Source organism: Homarus americanus, unplaced genomic scaffold, assembly GCF_018991925.1.
Source record: "Homarus americanus isolate GMGI-L3 unplaced genomic scaffold, GMGI_Hamer_2.0 scaffold19318, whole genome shotgun sequence".
NCBI classification, from domain to species: Eukaryota; Metazoa; Arthropoda; class Malacostraca; order Decapoda; family Nephropidae; genus Homarus; species Homarus americanus.
In genome coordinates this window covers 1,822,457-1,845,053 of record NW_024732238.1, presented here as the reverse complement: position 1 = coordinate 1,845,053, position 22,597 = coordinate 1,822,457, and the positions used below count along the sequence as shown (strand labels likewise).

At 39.0% G+C, this 22,597-nt stretch overlaps 1 protein-coding gene across 3 annotated transcripts in view; it reads right to left on the bottom strand.

Annotated features, from left to right (window-relative positions):
* Positions 1–1,202: 1,202 nt before the first annotated feature.
* The window catches only part of LOC121868279 (dystonin-like), a 38,107-nt gene continuing 16,712 nt past the window's right edge, over positions 1,203–22,597 (bottom strand). The window contains exons 2-12 of one of the 3 annotated variants that reach the window (XM_042368703.1): positions 19,708–19,906; positions 16,163–16,314; positions 14,348–14,522; positions 12,635–13,110; positions 11,573–11,633; positions 10,382–10,387; positions 8,071–8,079; positions 6,530–6,535; positions 2,741–3,003; positions 2,180–2,338; positions 1,203–1,864 (exon numbers count right to left, since the gene is read on the bottom strand). In XM_042368703.1, the coding sequence (XP_042224637.1) occupies positions 1,691–1,864; positions 2,180–2,338; positions 2,741–3,003; positions 6,530–6,535; positions 8,071–8,079; positions 10,382–10,387; positions 11,573–11,633; positions 12,635–13,110; positions 14,348–14,522; positions 16,163–16,314; positions 19,708–19,906 (1,680 nt within the window). In that variant the 3' untranslated portion in view covers positions 1,203–1,690. The remainder of the gene's footprint in view (positions 1,865–2,179; positions 2,339–2,740; positions 3,004–6,529; positions 6,536–8,070; positions 8,080–10,381; positions 10,388–11,572; positions 11,634–12,634; positions 13,111–14,347; positions 14,523–16,162; positions 16,315–19,707; positions 19,907–22,597) is intronic. The other 2 variants (XM_042368704.1, XM_042368705.1) reach the window with 2 other exon arrangements.

The following is a 22,597-nucleotide window of genomic DNA, read 5'->3' as shown; positions in this document are numbered from 1 at the left end:
ATCAATAAATCTACAATAAATTAAGTGGTTTAAAATACATCTACACGAAGTAATCTATTAGAATACATCCAGGAAAGAAGTAGTTTCCGGAACCATATCTGAATAAATCATTAATGAAGTCAGAAAAGTAATTTAATCTAACGTAACAATATTTTTTTGTCATTAATTAGGTTAGATTAGTTGAAGTCATTTTCTTTCAGATTTTTTTCTCTCTGACGTCAATACTGGTTTAGTCAGATACTTTACACGTGTCACCGTCCACGTACATATAAAATATACTCAAGAAAACACTATGTGAAGAAAAAAACTATTATTTTTATCATTATTATTACTATTATCCACTCAATTAAGTCACTTTCTATATAATATTTTTTTATATATGTAATTTTCTTTTTGGGGATAACTCAATTAAACGAAAAAAATCATCAGTAAATGTTGATGGTGTTTTGGTAGGCGTGTGTGTCTTTATAAGCCTTTGTTCTCTGATATGGTTTAAAAATAATAAAACAAAAAACTGAAGAAAAACACGATGGCCCTTCTGATGTTAAACCAAGAATCATAACTCAAAAATAGAATAGAAGAAAAAATTAAATAAATCAGAGAAAATAAAAACAAAATATAAAGAAAACGAGACATTAGATAAATCTTATTCTCGACTTTCCCCTTACGAGATAACATCTTCCTCATGAGGTAAGAAGATAATGCTATGATAAAGAGTCCATAAGGTGGTAAGTCATTGGTAGAAAATACAAAACTCCACCTTTATGTTAGGAGCATCTTAATCCTTAGTCTTCCCTGTGTGTTGAAGAAGCCACATCTTGACAGGATTCCACAATTCGTCTTCTTTATAATTTTAAAACCATCTTCTACTCCAGGGTGAAGATGATAAGTGAAAGAAGAATATTCACTTCTCTCAAACATTGAAATCAAGAAAGAACAAGTGTCAGATAAACTGGATTAAACGTTTTAGAACATGTCAAATAAATCAATTGGATATACTCACTTCATACAGACATACAGACATACACTCACTCACACTGTTGTTGTAGTAGAGTGACACTAAATTAAATTCTCATCACGGGGACTGATATATTTTGAGTGATGGTTTTAAACGTCAATGACAAGCCAACAGCAGTGGCTGGACGCCGGGAGCCTCTGTGTTGGGTGGAGAGAGAGAGAGTTGGTGTTTGTGTCATTATTATTGTGTGTGTGTGTGTGTGTGTGTGTGTGTGTGTGTGTGTGTGTGTGTGTGTGTGAAGGAAAGTTTAATTCAGGTAAACAAGAGGTGGTGAGTAAGCTGTGAGGGACTGTACACCCCTCAAGGATGCTTCAGAACCAATGATCTTCATTCCCTCATATCCACACGTAGTTCACCCCCCTACACACATAACTCACTCCCACACCCACACCCACACACCACACACACACACACACACCCACCCACACACACACACCACACCCACACACGTCGCCTACAGTAGACAGGAACAAGTCCCCCATGAAGTACATAGGATATGACCTTATCCAGAGAGGTCAGAAGGTATCCAGACATTATGTGAGAGGAAGGTGAGGAACAGGAGGCAGCATCAACCTCCCTCCTCCTCTGTTACTACCTCCCAATCCCTTCCTTCTTTCGCCCCTGACGTAGAGGAGACGAATCTTAGGGGGAAAACATATTATCTCTTTTAATTTAGACAACGCTGAGGAGGCTGACTTTCTTGTCGTTAATCTCCTTAAACTTCTTGAAGATGACCTCGAGGGAAGCGACGTCTGGGGTGCTGGAGCCGGGAATGTTAGCGATCGTCTCCGTCAGCCCTTCTGTCACCTTCTGGAGTTCAGCCCAGGTATCACATAGCTCCTGCACCTGTTATGAGGGGTGAAGGGAGAGAGTTTAAATAAAGGTTTCTTTTTAGATCACTGTTGTCACCATTTATTGGTTTGTGTTTTGGGCCACTATTACTGAAATGTCACTATCACCAACAATCACCATCACCAATATTATTAGTCATTTGGGCTATTGTTTAATTCATCACCATCAGCAGTCATTCTGAAGTCATAATATTTACCTACAGTTGCCATCATCTATACCACCAGCACCACCACCACCACCACCAGCATCACCACCAGCACCACCACCAGCACCACCACCACCACCCTGTAAGTATCACCATCGCCTCACCTTCGTCACTCGTTCGTCAGCAATTTTCTTCACCAAATTCCAGCGTCCATTAAGAGTCTCTACCTCATTGTCAGCTTTGGATTGTTTCTCCATCTTGGACCTTGACTCTGAGGCGGCGTCCAACTTGCCCTTATTTTCCTGGCAGGCGGTGTCGAATTGCTGTGAGAGACGAGAGAAAACAAGCGTTAATGTCTCGTGTCGTGAGCTGTGGTGTGTGTGTGTGTGTGTGTGTGTGTGTGTGTGTGTGTGTGTGTGTGTGCGTGTGTGTGTTAGGTTATCCGCCGGTGCTCGTTTTCTTTAGTGCTTTAAAATGTAATATTCTTTTTGACGAGACAATTTCCATTTATATAACTTTGAAAGACCTTATTTCACACGTGAGTATTTATCTAAGCCATATTTCACTCCTACTTAACTCTAAAAAGATTCAATTTAGTCCTAATTACCCTCAATTACCTTATATACCTCTAATAATACCGCCACGAACCTACACTTTAAAGGCTTGTAAAAACCCTTCTTGGTTGTATCAGCGCCCCCTACCTTGTCAAGCTCAGCGCCCCTTACCTTCACTTCTTCCAGGAGTTTCATGGCGTCCTCCAGCTTGGCCGGCTTCACTAGCACGGTCTTGGCCACGGTCTCAGACTCTTCCATCCAGGGCTTGAAGTTCTTGACGCCGTAGAGGTACTCGGCGAAGTACTTCTGATCCTGGGTGATGGAGCCAGCTTCGATCTCCACCTTATCATGCAGCTCTTGGATGGTGTCCTTGATGGTGTTGTACTCCCTCATGTGACCCAAAGCTGTCTCGTTGGTCTGCCCTTCCTCGTTCTCTGGTGGAGGGAGGCACAGTAAGGCCACACCGTAAAGCCAATACCGAAAGGAGAACTAAAAACATGCACCATCAAGACTATAGTCGAGCTTTAACGTTCACACACACTACGTAAGTTAGAACGAAGGATTCCTACGTTATAACTTTAAGGAATTGAGTCTCTTTCGAAGCTGTGTCATACGGAGTCAGATCAACCCAACCAAACCAAAATCTACCTCAGCCTAACCAAGATTATTATTCTTATCTTCTGTCAGGTAAGTTGAGGTCATAAAATTTTGGTTGTGTGAGAAAAAATCCAGCACCACAATGCCTTAGAACCAAGACTCATAAAGACTTCAGGATTTCCCTTAATAAGTGTGATGTCATTTAACCAGATCAGTTCCTGGGGCCTTGTTTTTAACTCCTTCCAGCTGCCAGCTGTACATCTAACTAGACTAAATAAAAACACTAATTTTTCCTCATAATGAAAAAGGTGAAAAATTTTATGAAATATTCACTACATAATCTTTTGGGACGTTTTCTTGGTCTTTTATTAACCTCTACAGCAAAATTAATTCCCCGGGGCTAATCTACAACGACGATAATTGTGATTAATAATAAAAAAAAACAACATAAGTATTTCGTCTTTTTTTTTAGAAATTATTAAAACAAAAATGCGATTGTGTTAGAGGTAAATTTCCATGCATTCTGTATAAATTTGCATACAAATATATATTTGAATTCATTAAGTACACATTTGCATACATTAGTCATAAATTTGCATACATTATTTATATATCTGCATTCATTATATATACCGTTATATTTGCATGGAGATATAAGTAAATTATACAACAGGTTAAAGAAATTATAAAAAAATGCATACCGAAGCGCCAAATTATTAAATAAATGAATAAGTAAATAAAATAAATAATGAAATATGTGAATAATTAAGTAAACAAATTATTCAATAAAGTCTCCATCAACAAGGAAAAATAGTATAAAAAATTAATAACGAAAAAACACAAATTATTGAAGAAAATAATAATGAAAAAGGGTTGGAAATGAGTTGATAAATATAAGAATAAATAAATAAAATAAATAATATATAATAAACAGGTAAACAGAGAGAAGTTGATAAATATATATAATGACAAAAATAATTCAATAAAGAATAACAAAAGTGAAACAAAATATAACACAAATTACCAATAAAGAAATTAGTTAGTTTACATATTGTAGAAAGAGGCAAGACAAGACGAGAATAAAGATGGTGGTCAAAGAAAATAATAAATTCCCGTAGAAACATAGGATAGGAAGTTGATAAAAAAATTTGTATAACTTAAAAGATAAAACTGGTTATATAATAAATATCTCAAGTATATATGTATGTGATATATAACTTGAAGAAACATAAGAAATAATACTCATATAAACATTATATTAATTGACTTTTGGGTTTTTAAATATATATTATATATTCTAACAATGCAATCAAGTGAGAATATATGTGTATTAGTATTATATATTTATACCAGGGATATAAACCACCTATATCCCTGGTCTGGTCATGAGTACATTTGATGTTAGCAATTTAGTATCAACGAATTCACGATTTATTTAAGTTTGTCAGTAATATTAACAGAATCAACAACAAACAAAGTCTTTAAATAAAAGTAGATTAATCCCATCAAAGGCAAAATTAAATAAAAGCTGAAAATAATTGAATAAATCAATAAATGTAGACGAAAATAAAAGATAATAATATTCAAAGCTGCGGAGGCTGTTATAAACGGAATAATTCCTCTTCGTTAAACAATAGTTTTTAGAGCAGGAAAATAAAAGAAAAATTTAAATGAAAGCCCAAAAAAATAAAAATAATCCAAAAAAAAATGTTATTCATCAAACTTTTTTTTATTTTACCGTATATATATTTTTTTCACCGATAAAAGTTTTCATTTCCTGAGCGGTGTAGCGGTCAAGACGGTGTTATCACAGTTGCTGGAACGAGAGGGAGAAACACGCCAATAGAGTAGATGGGATCACTGTGAAGAGGAGCATTCATCTACTGCACCACGCTAAGAAATATGACCACCAGACACTTACCTCTTCAACTACCTCTTAGAAATTGTACAGAGGTTGAAGGAGGGAAATTTATATTGTAATAATGTAGTTTCTATGACCACTGACATCATCCGTGTTTTGTGAGTATGAAGAGTGCTGACCAGTGACATCATCCGTGTTTTGTGAGTATGAAGAGTGCTGACCAGTGACATCATCCGTGTTTTGTGAGTATGAAGAGTGCTGACCACTGACATCATCCGTGTTTTGTGAGTATGAAGAGTGCTGACCACTGACATCATCCGTGTTTTGTGAGTGAGAAGAGTGCTGACCAGTGACATCCTCTCGTGTTATAAGTACAAGAATGAGTCACTCTGGAGCTCACAACACAAAATTATGTCATGTGATTTTCATATCCATAAATTACATTACTGTTATTGCGAAACGTTCCACACCTCTGTAGCAATTCATTAATAGACATTGGAGGTAATACTTATAAAAAATATTCTCATGAAATACCATAACAAACAATATCATGATATTAATAAAGTCATGAATGAAAAGAGCCAGCCATGAGTACTATGCTTAGGTCGACTCTCTTGTGTTAAAAACTGATTATCTAGATCCTTGATAAAAATAGCCAGAGGGAGCCCTAAAAACACGCCCAGACTCACCGTTCATAGCCAAGTGTGTGTCAGGTTGTATAGTGATGATGGGGCAGAGCTTTAAGAGATAATGGACAGGTGTTTTCATCCTAACACACCTGTCGGGATATGTTTGGGGAAGAAATAAAGAAAGTTGTTTACAGGTCGTATCTATGAATGTATGTAGGTAGATGCAAACAATATAACTCAGTACACACACACACACACACACACGCACATGTGATATAGTCATGTATGTTGTCTGTGGTCATAGTAGTGTGTATGAATATGTCTAGTGGTGGCTATTGAGTGTGTGGAGGTAGGCATTCACTATACACACACTATACATATAATATTCATATACAGTGCATATTGTGTAAGACTGTGTGTTTGATTTTTAACGTAGAAGAGGCTATTTTGGCGCCTATGAGTATATATGAGACGTTAATGTGTCTCTATGTGTACTAAAGACGTTAATATGTGTCTGTATGTGTACCAAAAACGTTAATATGTGTCTCTGTGTGTACCAAAGACGTTAGTATGTGTCCGTATACGCACATGAGACGTTAACAGTGTGCTTATGTGAGTACAGAACACGTCAAGATTTTATTGTCAAAAAAAACAAAATTTCACCTTTATATGCAAGACTTATCGTATGGTTTCTTAATACTAACATATACACATGAACCAAGTCTAATACGAGACAAATTTATCACCTAAATTAACTACTCGCGACAGTGTTACCATAACATGAATTCATCTGCGCCAGGTATGTAAAGTGTTACCAATGGCGAAGTCTACCAAACATGCAGTATTACCAGAACCTGTGACTTGATTACCTACCTTCACCTGTTGATGATGTTGATGATGTAGAGGAGGTGTTGATGGCCCACGGCAGGTACAGAGAGGTAGATGATAAAAAGGTAAATAAACAATGTACAACATCATGTTTAATGGAAGAGGAAAAAGTTAAAGAAAATGGAAAAAAGATTGATCGGTAACACGGATAAAAGTATATCCCATGAAACCTAAACGACAATTAGAAAAAATTGTATCGGTAAAATTATTCATCTCAAACGAGTAAAAAAATGTGAGATTAGAATAAAAGAGAAATAAATAAAAAGTTGCATAATATAAAAATACTTAAGGGATAGAATGAAGGAACGGGCGAGGGAGGAGTACAGAGAGTTTACATTAAGGTTAAATTACAAAGCTCACTGTGGGGGAGTGTGTAGTGCGTCGGTGAGCCACTGTACGGTCCAGGGTTCGCTCCCTGCCTGACCACACCCTGGGTGACTGGTTCTAAGGTGGGCTGAAGGTGTAGGTACAGAGTTCCTTCAAATGATGTTCCTGTTTCAAGTGTTGACCTGAGTAACTTTTACACCAAAGTGAGAAGCTTATACCCTACCAAGTGGGGGGGGGGGGCACTCCACAGGAGGGGGAAGGGCACTTTTAATGAGAGGGAGTTGCCACTCCGTATTATGGGGAGGGAGAGTGAGGCATACCAAATGAGGGAGAAGGGCACTTCACGTGAAGAGGGAGGGAGAGAGGGGAGGGAGGGAGGCGTTACCTATTACGCCCAGTCACAAGTCTTGAGGTCGTGTTACCGGGGGGCTCAAAAGTACAGGTGAATCTTACTACTTTTTAAGGGAGAATAAATAATATTGTTGGATATTTTTTAGTTATAATATAAGAACCAAAGAGCGAGGATTATATATGACTCGCTGTTAAAGCCACACTGTTTGTTCCTTTATATTACAGATGTTTCTGGGAAAACCTGTGTTGTGAAGAGGTCCTTGAAATGTTTCCTCGGTAAAATATTATTAGAAGGAAATGTATATTGTTATATTATGCGGAGATATATGTTTGTGGAAATAAAATAGCGTAAACTGGATTATATAGCAGAGTTGTATTACAAGATTGAAATAGTTTATTAAGGTATACAACAAACATATAGTGAATACTGGGTTATGAGAGAGACGGAGGAAGAGAAGCAGGGGGGTAGGGGAGGAGGGAGGGAAGGAAGGAAGGAAGGAGAGAAGGAAGGAAGGGAATGAAGGAGGGAGGAATGGTTGAAAATTATACGCATGAACTTTGCCCCCCCCAAAAAAAAATCACAACAATAATACCAAAAATAGATCTTTTATACTAAACAAAAAATAGAAGGTAGAGAATGTTAAGAGGGAGAGTGACAGAAGGACACATTAGAACAACGAAGGAGTTAAATACTGGTAATAGGAACACGAGAAAAAGATACAATTTAAATCAGGGACATCAATTAATCTCTGCCTCCTAGCTTACTGTGGTAATGGGGAGGTTTCCAGATATTGTTTTTGGTTGTTTTCCATGCACAATCGGGATGGATTTAGTCTGTGTGTACTTACCTTCGACGACTGTTAATGAGAGTATCATGATGGTCATTGTTGGTGGGTGAGGTGAAGATGGCAGTCACCGGTGATCCGAGGAAACAAATGGGGGAAAAATAGAAAAACAAAATTGAACATAAAACAGGAAAATAAACTCGAGAATTATTTGATTTTGGTTTTGTATTCTGATTTCACTGGAGTGAGAGTGATTGTATTTCTTTCTTTCTTTCTTTCTTTCTTTCTTTTTTCTTTCTTTTGTTAAATTTGTATCGTTAAATTTTTTTTAGTTTAGTTAAAATTTCCGTAATGTTTCAATTTCTAAATGACTTAAAAATCAGAGGTTCCTTTTAAAATAAAATCCCAAAGATTCTAAATTAGAAATCTCCAAACATTTAATTCTGAAATTCCCAGCATCTCCACCATAAATCCTAAATTCTTCCACCAGTAATTCCCAACTTCTGAATAAAAAAAAAATCCCTCAAATTCCAAAGTAGAAATCCTCCATCTAAGAAATAAATAATCCCTTCTTTAGCATCTGTATCAAAAAATCCCTCAAAGTAGAAACAAATTGTAAAAAAACCCTCAGCTATTATTTACACATTTCACTCCAGAGAACTTAGAATTAATTATTTGTTGTAACTAGTAAAAATAGTTCTGACTAGTAGCGATGAAATAAATAGCAAATGCTGCAAAAAATTATAAACAAACTCAAATGGAAGGATGAGTCGGGTGTTTAATCCATAGTACATTGTGTCATTTAAACTCTTCTACAAGGAAGACAAAAAAAAAATACATGGCGTTCATATGTCCATTAAAAAAACTAAAAAAAAAAAAAACATATATTTTTTTATTTAGTGGAAAAAAATGTTGAATTATTAAGCGAAAATTGGAATGGTAATAATAGTTATAATAATAATAAATCTTAGTAATATTTTATTTAATTATTAAGTGTTTTAAGGGGGAAAACAAAATAAGGGAAATAAACAAAGGGTGATGATAAAAACATGCTAGAATATATTAAATAAAAGCGAAGCAAAGAAAGCAATAATAAAAAAAATTATAACAAACAAAAAATAAATAAAAGAACAAAACAAAAACAATGATATGAATTATTCTGATGAGTTTGTGTTTTGAGAAGATAAAAAAATAAACTCTCTAAATGGATCTTATAACTTTTGTGAGCAGAAAAAAAACTCACAAGAAATCACAAGCTGGTGGGGATACTTACCTTTTGTGAGTAAGACCATTATGAGTTAAAATGGTCTAGACTAGTGGACAGACTTCAATTTGTGAGATATTTTATGAGTTTGTGAGTTCTATCCAGGACTCTATCACGCGTCCATCCATAGATCCAGTTTTCAAAGTCTATTATGAGTCAGTGAGATCTAGTGGGAGTCATACACGTCTATTTTAAGTCACTAAGAATGCTATAAGTTTGTTGTGAGTCGGTAGAGCTATAGTGAGTATGAGTCACTGATTTATGAGTCCGTGAGATCTATTTTGAGTCTATAGCATCTTTTATGAGCTTAACTTCAGTCTATGTGAGTATGAAGCTTCGTATGAATCAGTTAAAGCAATAGTGAGTCTACTATGAGTCTATGAGGTTACATTGAGTCATTCGTGAGTCTATTGTTAGTATATTGTGAGTATAATGAAAAACCCCTCTATTTATCTGTCTAAAGCATTATCAAACAAGTCTCTCCAGTAACAAGGTAATGATTTTTATATATCGTAGAAATATATCCGAATTATATCACTAGTATACCATCAGGATATATCGCTATGCCGAGAATAATCATAAGAATAAGTATATTATATGAGTGGCAATAAATAACAGCTATATACCTGTTATATAATAAATGAAAGAATTATACCGATATGATTACAAAAAATTACAAAATATACTTTAGAATTTAAGCTAATAAGTATATTGTTCCTTGTTGCTGGTTACTTATTACTTAAAAACTTACCTTAAATGTTGTTGTATATTCCTTAAGTAATGGAGATTTAGAGGTCGGGAAAAGTATAAGGGTATGTAAGTATGCGGAGAAAAGTTTAAGTAATTATGAATGAAATGACATGAAATAAGATAACGAAAATGGAGAGATGAAGAAAAATGAGACAAAATCGAACAAAAATTAAATGAAATGAGACTAAAAAAAAACACTGAATAAATGGAAGGAATAAACAGACATACAAATTAAGGATAGACCACCTCACTCCTCCATGGACACTAATCTACTCTCCCAGGTAACTCCCAGGTAACTCCCAGGTAGCTTCCATTATTTCTCGTAAGTTTTCCCACATCTTTACGATCACGTCGACTTACCCGGAACTGTCAATGAAAAAAAAAGAACAAAAAAGTTACGGTATATTGTTAGTAAAGATGACAGCAGGTGAAATACAGGTAAATGCTTAATTAATCATATGTAGGTTAATGTTTCTCAGGTAAATTAGTTATATGATTCAGTTAATTATTTTTCAAATGAATATTTAACTTAGAGAGAGAGAGAGAGAGAGAGAGAGAGAGAGAGAGAGAGAGAGAGAGAGAGAGAGAGAGAGAGAGAGAGAGAGAGAGAGAGGGGTCTGGTCATATAAAATTGAGAATGCTATAACGAACGCAACTCCTACAACGAACGCGGATGAATACGGGACTACTTCACCTGGCGCATGAATATTGTTGTACAGCGACCACAACAAGAGCGTCAGGCGCCATCTTTGTCTCATTGTGCACCAGTGTTATTGTTGAAATTTCGTCTTTTGATGTGGAAATTCGCGTTATTTGTATAACTATTTTGTTATACAAGTATACAATTGTAACAATGAGTCGTCCAAAGCGAGTGAGAAAGCTAATAACCCTTGAAACTAAGAAAGAAATTGTAAAGAAACGTGAGAATGGAAGAAGCATTGTGAAACTTAGTGATGAATATGGGATGGCTAAATCGATTATATGTACGATTTTGAAGAATAAAGAGGAGTTAAAAACTGTGCAAGTGGCTAAGGGAATCTTTAGACTTAGCAAAGCAAAGTGTAATGTGATTGAAGAGATGGAAAATTTACTCTTAGTGTGGATAAAGGAGAAAGAAATGGCAGGTGGTAACATTAGTGAAGCTATAATTTGTGAGAAGGCTAAACAATTGTTTGAGGACCTTAAAGCCAAGACTCCCAGTGGAAGTGATAGTGATGTGCCAGTGTTTAGGGGTACCTGCATGCTGAATAACACTAAGGTAAGATAAAGTACCGTATTTTTTACATTTTCCACAGAATTTTTTCAGTGTTAAGTGGTTGTATTTGGGGGCCTGGAACGGATTAATCCTATAACGAACGAATGCTATAACGAACGAGGTTCTGGAACCAATTACGTTCGTTATAGCATACCCCCACTGTATATAAAAAAGAATGAAATTAATAGAAAGAGAACAAGAGGAATTAATGAAAAACAAGATAAATAAAGAGGGAGGAGGAGCATGAAGAGAGAGGCATAAGAAGAGGAGGAGGAGGAGGAGGAAGAAGTACTTACGGTCGAGGAGGGCGTGAGCTTCTGCTTCTAGTGGCTCCAGTAGCGGCTGTCGCTCAGTCACCTGTAGGGAGTATCAAGGTCACGTGAGGTCAGGGTTAGATTATGTTAGGTTAGGTCATTTCAGGTCAGGCCAGATTAGGTTAGGTTAGGATTAGGCGAGGTCAGGTTAGATTTGGTTATGTTAAGTCATGTTAGATTAGGATTTTTTTTTTATTGGGCACTCCCCTACATCCTTGTGTAAGGTGAAGCGCAGAAGCGTTTACAGCGCCCAACAGGGAAGCACGCTAAATTCATGCTTGCCTTTATGTCTCATGAGTTAAGGGCGTAGAAGTTATGTTAAGTCATGTTAGATGAGGTCAGATTAGGTTAGGTTAGGTCATGTCAGGCGAGGTCAAGTAAGGGCAGGTTAGGTTAAATTTGGTAAGATCTTTTGTGCATACATATACACATACTGTGCTTATATAGACACATTATAAACATTTACTGTATACAAACACACAAGCTATTTACGGGTCCTGTACACGTATGGACACAATATTAAAACATCCTATATATACACAAACACACTATTAATATTTGTTTATATACACAGATAGTCGCTTAAAATTTATATATACACAGACAAACTATTAACATACACTAAATCAGTATCGTGCCACATTTGACCCCTTGTTTTGAACCCTTGTAAGGAATGAACCACGAACTGGGTCAATGGTCAAACAGGGAGTGACTGAAATAACAGATAGTTAAGGTCACCTGATAATTGACCCCCGCAGCTTATTTCACCTGGTAATAAACACCCGAACACAATCTGGAAGTGGCTAGATTATGTTAGATTAGGTTAAGTTAGGTTAGGTTAAGCTAGCCTTCAGGAAGTTGGTTAGATTAGGCTAGATTAGCGTTAGGGAGGTCAATCTTAATGTATAATAAGCTGAAGGTTGTTTGTTCAGGCTATACAATGATCTGTTACTACTGACGGAAGTTCTCATAATGGAGATGAACTCAAAGATAATAAACAAAGTCTTTAACGCCGAGCCAATCCAGATCTCCTCTTGCCCTCACCTGTCCCTGGAGGTCGAAGATCTCTTTGACACGGTCTTCGGGGGACAGATCAGTGGAGGTGGTGATGAAGTTGAGCTTCTCACAGGCGGGCATCATCCAGGCGCGGAGTCCTGCTAGCGCGTCCACGAACTTGTGAAGCTTCTGGTTAAACTCGGTCAGTTCGGTGAGCATCTTGTCCACCTTATCGATGACGATCCTCCTCTCATCGATCTCATTAATCTCCTTCTCCATAAACTCGCGCTTGTCGTCTCCTGCCAGGGTGACGATGGTGGTGAAGGCCCCCTTGATCACGGTGTAGATTTCCACGCCCGTCTTCTTGAAATCTTCCGCCTTCTTCTTCTTCCTCTCCAGCCAGTCTGTGCCTTTCTTGGGGTCGTAGATCCTCTTGTAGGTCTTGAATTGTTCCTCTAAAGCTTCGATGGGTGTATAAATGGCCTGTCGCTGCTGCTCGTAAACTTCCCAGTCCTTGAATGCGTCTGTGGGGAGAGAGCCAACAGGGATGGTGAGTGGTGGAGACGCTACCTAGTCGAGGGAAAGTTCACAGGAAAAGTCACAGGAAAAAAAATCACAGGGAAATAAGTTACAGGTAATAAAGTTACATCTTTATTAAACAAACAGTATTTTTACGTTATTTTGGTCTAATAGGCAGAATATGGAGGTTAGATTAGGTTAGGTTAGGTTAAGGCATGGCAGGTGGCACTTTTTATCCCGTAAATTTATGTTTTTTTTTCATAATTTTTTCCAACATTCAACATTACACTTCTCTCATCGCGTCACTGAATTAAATGACATATTTTCCTCACTCGTACTGAATTAATTCTCTTTCACCGTCAAATCATTGAAGTGAATGAAACTTCTTTCATCTCTAAATCACTGATATAAATGAAATATATTGGATGTTTTCATGTTTCAGGTATCTGGCTGTTACCTGTATAGTACATGAATCACCTGTGTATATTTTATTATTATTTACCACGTATATTCCTTCAAGGGGGCCACTACCTATTTTGTCATTATTATTATTATTATTATTATTATTATTATTATTATTATTATTATTACAAGTCATGCTTACATTAAACAATACAATAATATGTTCTTAAGAGTATTTACATTGTCTCCTCAGCATATATATCACCAGCCAGAGAACATAACATGACGTAAGGAAATTCTACGCTTTGTTGCCTCACGAAAAGTACATCACCACGCCATCTGTTGATCAAATACTGAACTGACCACAACAATAAACAATAAGAACAATAACGCGGGAATATTTAGCCAATGAGAAGAGGCCCTGGAAGAATTGACGTCATTAGTAGGCGGAGCTCAGTAACAAGCATAGAGGTAAATATGCTCGTTTCGCAATTTCCTTACTATACAAGGCCAAGGTATCAACCCTCTCGTAGGACTCGCTGTTTCTATTGGCTGAATGATCACGAGGTATATTCTGATTGGCTACAACAGATGTCAGACGTATGCTTTTCTAGAGACCAAAATATTACGTGTGCTTAGTGTGGAGATGCTGTGTGATTATTATTATTATTTTTATCATTATTATTATTATTATTATTATTTTAATGAACCTATAATTGAGATGTTAATATGGCAACAACCTAAAATACAGAGGCTGGTAGATAGGAAGTTATAGAACATCCAAAAAGAAATTTATATCCCCACACGCACTCACACTCACACACACACACACGCACTCACCATTCAGAAGGCTAATACGTATCTGGGCCTTTTCATTAGTGTCTTTCCAAGTCTCCTCCAATTTCTTAATCTCCCTCTCCAAGAAGGACGGGGCGTTGGGGTTAGCCTTCAACTTCTGGCCTCTCTTCATCAGTTCGTTGTAAATGGGTGATTGATTCTCGATGGTCCTTAGCACCTGTTGGGGGAGGAGGAGGGAGTGAGAGGTGGTTAGGTGTGGTAGATGGTGAGGGGTTTTGGTTTAGCCGTGTGTGTGAGTGATAGTGGGTGGGAGGTGATAGTGCGGTTAAGTGATGGTGTTAATGGTGATTGTAAAGATGGTGATGATATGGTTAACACACACACACACCTCCCCACGCACACAAACACACACACACACACACTCCCCACACACACACACACACACCCCCCCACACACACACACACCCTCCCCCACACACACACACACACACCCCCCACACACACACACACACACACACACACACACACACCACTCCCCCACGCACAAACACACACACACACACACCCCCCCACACACACACACACACCCCCCACACACACACACCCCCCACACACACACACACACACCCCCCACACACACACACACACACCCCCCACACACACACACACACACCTCCCCACGCACAAACACACACACACACACCCCCACACACACACACACACACACACACACACCTCCACACGCACACAAACACACACACACACACCTCCCCCCACACACACACACACACCCCCCTCACACACACACACACACCCCCCACACACACACACACACACACCCCCCCCCACACACACACACACACACACACCCCCCCCCACACACACACACACACACACACCCTCCCCACGCACACAAACACACACACACACCCTCCCCCCACACACACACACACACACACACACCCCCCTACACACACACACACACACCTCCCCCTCACACACACACACACACACACACACACCTCCCCACGCACACAAACACACACACACACACACATACACCTCCCTAAGCCAACACAACTCTTATGCTTGGCTGGTTCACAGAAGCTTAAAACATTGTAAACGTGAAGCCCAGCTAAGATTCCTCATCAGTGGAGGCCAACAAATGGTATAGAGAAGGTGTGTAAACAAACCCTGAATTGAATTTCATTAAGGGGTGAGGAGTACAGCCTGTTTGACTTAGATCTTATATAGTCAAAGGGTTGTGTGGGAGGGGGGTCATTCTCTCTCTCTGTGTCTTTAATTCTCTTTCTGTTCTTCTGTCTCTTACTTTGTCTCTCTCTCTCTCAGTAGCTCCCCACTCGTCCAAAACTCATAATTAAGTTCAGATAAAGTGTCTTTCTTCCACACCTTTATGTCTACAATACCAGCGGCCCCTCAGATCTCAGTTATGATAGCTTACTCCCGTTATATTTCGTTACAAAGCTAAAGGAAGCTAAGCGAACATATTCCTTTATACTCAGCTAATGGGAAAATAGGAAAACATATCATTCTTCATCTCGCACACCTAAAAAGGAAGCTAGAATAATCTTCATCTCCCAGAGCTAAAAAGGAAGCTAGATTAACCTTCATCTCCCACAACTAAAAGTGGGGAAGCTAGAATAACCTTTATATAACACAGCTAAAAGAGAAGCTAAAAAAACACACTTCTCTTTACGTCCCACAGCTAAAAAAAAAAAACCTAGAAATCATCCCACAGCTAAAAAAAAAAAGCTAGAAAACTTCCGCACCTAACAGGAAAAAAAACCCCCACCTGAGTTTCCACCCCACAGGTAAACAGGACACAGGGACACCCACCTTTTCCTGCTTGTCGATCTGCTCCTCACACATGTCCATGTTGTGGGGATGGATCTCCTTACAGGACAAGTGTCTCTGTTCGTTCAGCACCTTCATCACGGGGTGGATGTCGTCACCGAAGGCGTAACACTCAGAATAATGAACGACTTTACCTGCAGAAAGGGAGTCAGCTGGCCAGGTGTGTGTGTGTGTGTAGGGGAGGGGGGAGGTGGTTTAGGGGGGGATGGGAGATGGTGTGGGGAGGGGCAGGAAGGGGAGGTGTGGTTTGTGGGATGGGAGGTGATGGGACGAGGGGGTAGGAAAGTTGTTGTTGTTTGGGAGAAAATAGTGAAGGGTAGTGGTTGAGAATGTGGGGGAGACAGAGAGAGAGACCCAGCAGAGATAAAGTTACACTCAGTTGGTTCTCTCACTACACAAGGTTACCTATCAGAAGATTAATTGAGATAAGAACTTTAAATTAACAAAATAAAATTAAAAACTATGAAAAATAAAACCAAAACAACTAAAAAACAAAAGTAGAAGAAATAAAAGACGAATTAATAAAAACAAGAAAAAAGTGAAAATAAGAAAATAATATTGCAATTAAAATAAATACTAGTTTATATTAAAAATTAAATAAGATGAACAAAAGCAAGAAAATCAGGAAAATAAAAGAAAAAAACAAAATCAGAGTAAATAAGGGTAAAGAAAACTTAGACTAAAACTAAAATATAAATAAGGGAAAACAAAATTAATAATGTTATAGAAAGTAAAGTAAAATAAACACAAAATCATGTAACCCAAAAAAAAATCTGCAGTTTATTATACCAAGAATAAAAAAAATCAACGGTAGGAATAAGAGAATAGGAAGAGGTTAATAAAAGATAATTATACTTTGAGGAGAAATGTAAGTAAAAGAAACATAAATAATACAAGGGAAAGATAAGAAATTTAGTGATGAGGGATATGGGAAAATAAAAACAAGAATAAGAACAATGAGATGATGATAAAGATGGCGATGATGAGTGACGTAACACATGTAAACAACAGATGACGTCACGACATTGATCTATGACGACACAGCTAAGAAATGAATAAAGTCTCAACAACAGAATCTGCGGAGGTTGAGGCTTCGTGGATCCCACAATCAAGGCACAAAGAAGGTGGCTGGAGGCTAACTAAGGCTGCTGATAGCTCTTGCTCTGTACTCTGTAGCTACAACAGTCTCACGTGAGGCTCTGAGTCTTATTCACCCTCACTCTCTCAGGTGTGTGCGTGTGTGTGTGTGTGTGTGTTATACAAGGTGATCGAGAAGTCTATATGCACCTGTAATGAGTAACAATATGGCTGTTCTATATTGTATCTACACCGTTATACCTTGGTCTAATTTACGTAAATATTAGAACTGGTCAGAGTAAATATTGGAAGTGCATACCATTCCCAATAGCTACTGTAGGTAGAACAAAGTATATAACAATGTCGGTATAACAAAGAACAATATAGTGTTCATTTATACAGGTACACAGGAACTTTTAGATCACCCTGTATAGATGTTGAGTCCACACACACACACACACACAGAACAAAGTCTATATTTCTTGAGATTTTTTTTAGGGGGGGGGGTGGTATTTCATGCTCGACTGTGATTCTGTTTATTGCAGAGACTCACGTAATCTAATATTGAGGCAGAAATGTTATTACAGACCTGACATTTGGTTTGTGTAGTGTTGCCAGCTGTAAATAGAGTCAGGTATATATGTTGAGAGTCTGAAGACGCAGATATTAATAAACGTAACAACATATTCCTGGAGTGACTAAATATAAGGGATAATGTCTAAGGACGACGCCTGTACACTATCCTTCAAAACTATATTAACGATGAGAAGCAATGGTGGCGACGGACAGTGTTTTCCTCTCCTGGGGTTTTATATGAGGGACGTGTACAGGTCCTGCACACACTCACAACACCACGACAGTCTAACACACAGTCAGAGTGTGATTCTATCTCTGGTTAATGAGAGTTTACTTACAGCAGGGGGTGTTAACGGAGGTCTTCTACTGTGGCACGACCAGGGACGGATGACCTGATGGGAGGTGATGGGGGGGATGCTGATGTACTCACACTTTCCCTAACAGTAAGTGTTTGACATGAAGTACATGTGTACAGTACATACATGTGCTGGACATAAGCTGAAGGAGGTTTATAGTGTAACATAAGTGTGTCTATTAAACACAGACTCACAGACTCCATCATCTGGGTCTTGCTCCTTGAGAGTGTTGCCACCGGAGAAGTTACCAGCTTCAAGATGCTCCAGCTGAGAGGCTTACAGTTTGTAATTATTCCAGGGTGATGGAAACTCCCGAGTGAGAGGCACCAGCGTGGAGGAAGTCTTGCTGTAAGAACTTTCTTCTCCCTGGAACACCACCGCCAGAGGGTCCACTGCACTCTAGGGTTTTCACCAGCAACGATCCTCTCCATCCTGAAGGATTTCCCGTCTGGAGGAATTCCTGTACGACGGACTTAAGACCTTAACGAAATTTCAGATTGAGGGACTTCCAGCCAGCAGCTTCCAGAGCCTGAACGACTTCCAGTTTGAAATAAAACCCCTCTGGGCAATGATTTTGACAGAAGAAAGTTTCATCTGTGTGATCCACCTAAGAGAAGAATCTCAAGTACGAGAGTCGTCCAAAAATACTCTTCAGTTTGAGGAAGTTCTGTCATAAAGGACCATCAAGGAAAGTTTGACCTTCACCCAGAGGGATATCTAAGCTGAGAGGACTTGTAGAGTTCTCAAAGTTGAACATCCTGCAGAGTAAAGAACCTTCCCCAGACTAAGGATCCTACTACTACTACTTGAGGTCTGTAGGTCTGACGATTTTCTCTGGATTACGTATTTTCCAACATTCTCCTTAAATGACAACTCCACCATTAACTCTTATAAGATAAATCCACCGAGTACAAACTCCAACACAGATCACAAGACGCGTCAGACCCAGTCGTCATCACCTCCAAGCCTTTGTTAATTATATAAGTTACGAAATTAAAGACAAAAAAATACGTAAAATGTCTATTAAATTTGAGAAAAAAACAAAACAAGGACACTAAGCACTTTTTATCCATTTTGTTTTCAGTGACAAACCCCGTGATCTCAAATGAATAATCCAAGTGTTTAAAAGTTAAGGTAAATATTGCAACAAATAGAATCAACAAACTCCTAACTTTAACATCAAGGAGCACACGTGTCTTCAATACCTTTACTTTGAATTACTTCTTTGAGAGATGAGTAACCAGCGGGCTAGAGGACGCTTAACGAGACATTACCTCACTCATAAGGTCACAGAACACACGAGATATACTTCCTTAATCCGAAATACTTTGATATAACACGAGTTAGCAAGACTAATAGCTAGCGAGATAAGGAGATGAACGAGATAGCTCCCCCTAGCACCTTACACTCCCAAACGAGAGATAAACGAGACTCTAGCTGACGAGATAGAGAGCTTGAGCAGCGAGCGTGGGACATATATATATATAAAGAGACATCCCCTTCACTCCAGTCACGTACTCTGTGCCTCCATAGTAGGTCCCATGAGCCCAGTATGACGCTCGATCATAGCCTCCAGCTTCTTCTTCTCCTGGGCCTTCATAGCCTTGTCACGCCCTGAGAGGTTCTCGTCCCCATCGTTGCTGTGGGCCGATAGCTTCTCCAGCATCATGTCTAGCCATGACTTGGTGCCTTCCTTGTCCAGGTCACGGCAGAGAGACTGGTGAGAGAGAGAGAGAGAGAATAAAAAATTATTAATAAAAAATCAAATAAAAGTTTATTTTTTCTCAATCAATAAAACATTAAAATTTAAATACATATTATAATACATTTTTATACTGAGCATTATAACCAATGTTAATCTTATGTATACTTATAATTACTAATAACATAACTATGTATACCATTAATACCCTAAATGTATAAGATAGACTATACCTCTACTAACAAACTTCACAAGGAACTTCACAAAACTTCTATATGTATATGTATTCTTTATTCGTATACATTCATTATATACATTCAGTATATACTATACACCTCACCACCACCACCACCACTAACATCACCACCATCACCACTATTGTTATGGTAGTGGTGGTGGTGAAGGTGATGGTAATAGTGAAGGAAGTGGTGGTGATAGTGATGGTTTTAGTGGTGGTAGTTGTGTGGTGGGAGTTGTGGTAGTGGTGGTGGTGGTGGTGGTGGTAGTGGTGGTAGTGGTGGTAGTGGTGGTGGTAGTGGTGGTAGTGGTGGTGTGGTGAGGTGGTGGTGGGTGGTGGTGGTGGTGGTGGTGGGAGTTGTGGTAGTGGTGGTGGTGGTGGTGGTGGTGGTGGTGGTGTGGGTGGTGGTGGTGGTAGTTGGTGGTGGGAGTTGTGGTAGTGGTGGTAGTGGTGGTGGTAGTGGTGGTGGTGGTGGTGGTGGTGGTGGTAGTGGTGGTGGTGGTGGTATTAGTGAAGGTGGTGATAGTGGAAATGGTAACCTTCACTCTGCCTTCCTATAATAATGGTTCTCTGTTTCCTCATTGGTCAATCTTAAAAAGGTCTTATTAATGTGCCTTAGAAGGTCTTATTATCTGTTGTCTTTTTCGTTAGTTTGTTTATTCCCATTTACTCCATTTCTTCGTTAGATTGGTGTCTTAACTCGTTAGCTTGGTGCCATAGCTCGTTAGCTTGGTACCATAACTCGTTAGCTTAGCGCCATAACTCGTTAGCTTAGTGCCATAACTCGTTAGCTTGGTGTCTTAGCTCGTTAGCTGGGTATCATAACTCGTTAGCTCAGCGCCATGACTCGCTAGTGCCTTAACTAGTTAGCCTATTGCGTTTCTACGTCTCAACTCATGGTGTTATTTCCCCCTATAGGAAGTTACTGCAGGTGCTTCACTCCAGGCGTCAGAGAGAGTCGGTTTAGCCATCACTTAGCCCGGGTAAGGACTCTCCCTCAACAGTTATTAAGAGGAAGCTAGAATTTACTCTCCGTTCTTCCCTCTCGCACCGCAATTGTCTGTCGTGTAATGTGAGGGGCCGGGATGGACGCTAGCTATATAGAGTGTTGCTGTGTGTGTGTGTGTGTGTGTGTGTGTGTGTGTGTGTGTGTGTGTGTGTGTGTGTGTGTGTGTGTGTGTGTTTTACTGTGTTGTGTGTGTACTATTTTTTTTACGGTACAAGTGATTCTCTCAGGAAATTAAGCCATTAAGACCAACTACTCAACGTCAGCGTCAACGCCAAACCTGACACTGAGAGCAACATCCAACATTGACACCAACCACAATACTGACGCCTAACATTAACAGCAAACACTTTCTAACACAGATGCTAACGACGCCCACCCCTAGCCTCATCAGCCAACAAGCCACTAGTCAGACATTCAGCCACTCAGCTAACCGGGTGTTACTCCAGAGCTTCAGGCAATTGACGACCCACTCCTCCTCCTCCCACTAACCCTCTCCAAAACAATTTCTACTGGAGAAATATGAGACCAATAGCAAAAGATATAGAGCTGCTCCATAATAGGCTGGGCCAAGTCTTTCTCTAAATTGGACACATATTTTGGGAAATTTGATTCAGCTTGGAGGAGGAAGAGTTGGAGGAAGAGGTGGAAGAAAAAGAAGAGGAGGAGGAAGAAGAGGAAGAGAAAGAGGATTAGGAGGAGGAAAAGGAAGAAGAGAACGCCGCATCATTAGGTTTTCCTTCTCTGTGCTGCTGTGGTTGTATCCTGTGTCCTCAACGCTGCTGTGGTGATGTTATTTGTCTCTCTCTCACACACACACGCACACACACACACACACACACACACACACACACACACACACACACACACACTACTGTAGGCCGGAGTTGCCGAGGACGTCTTATATTTCCTTGAGAGGCATAGTTATGTTAGCTGCGTCACTCAGGCTTATTATTAAACCTTAGGATGGTTCTATATCTCCCTTTAAGAGTGGGTCTCATAAGCCTGACAGACCATTAGGGACAGTGTGTATACGGCACAATATATAATAAGACTTCGTTATACAAGGAGACAATATGGCCGGCACACCACTCGACAGCCTTTACACACCCTCAGCCGTAAATGGAGATACACCTTTTATTGGAGGGTAAAGTGGGTGTCTGGATCGAATCAGTGTCCCTTAAGATAGGAAACGAGTATTGTATCCACTCAGCCACTACACCATATCAGATACAGTGTGGGTAAAAAATTCGCTTCTTCTATAATACGAATAAGTGGAAATATTCATATACATAAACTTATACATACGTCAATATACATCGGTTAAAAAAAAACAAACTATATTTTCTCTCTGAATAATGAAGCAATATTATCAGGGAATATTTTAAGACCTTGACAGGTAATTTCACTTACAAAAATGTCCCCTCCCCTACCCCCACCCACACACATATATTTAAGGTAA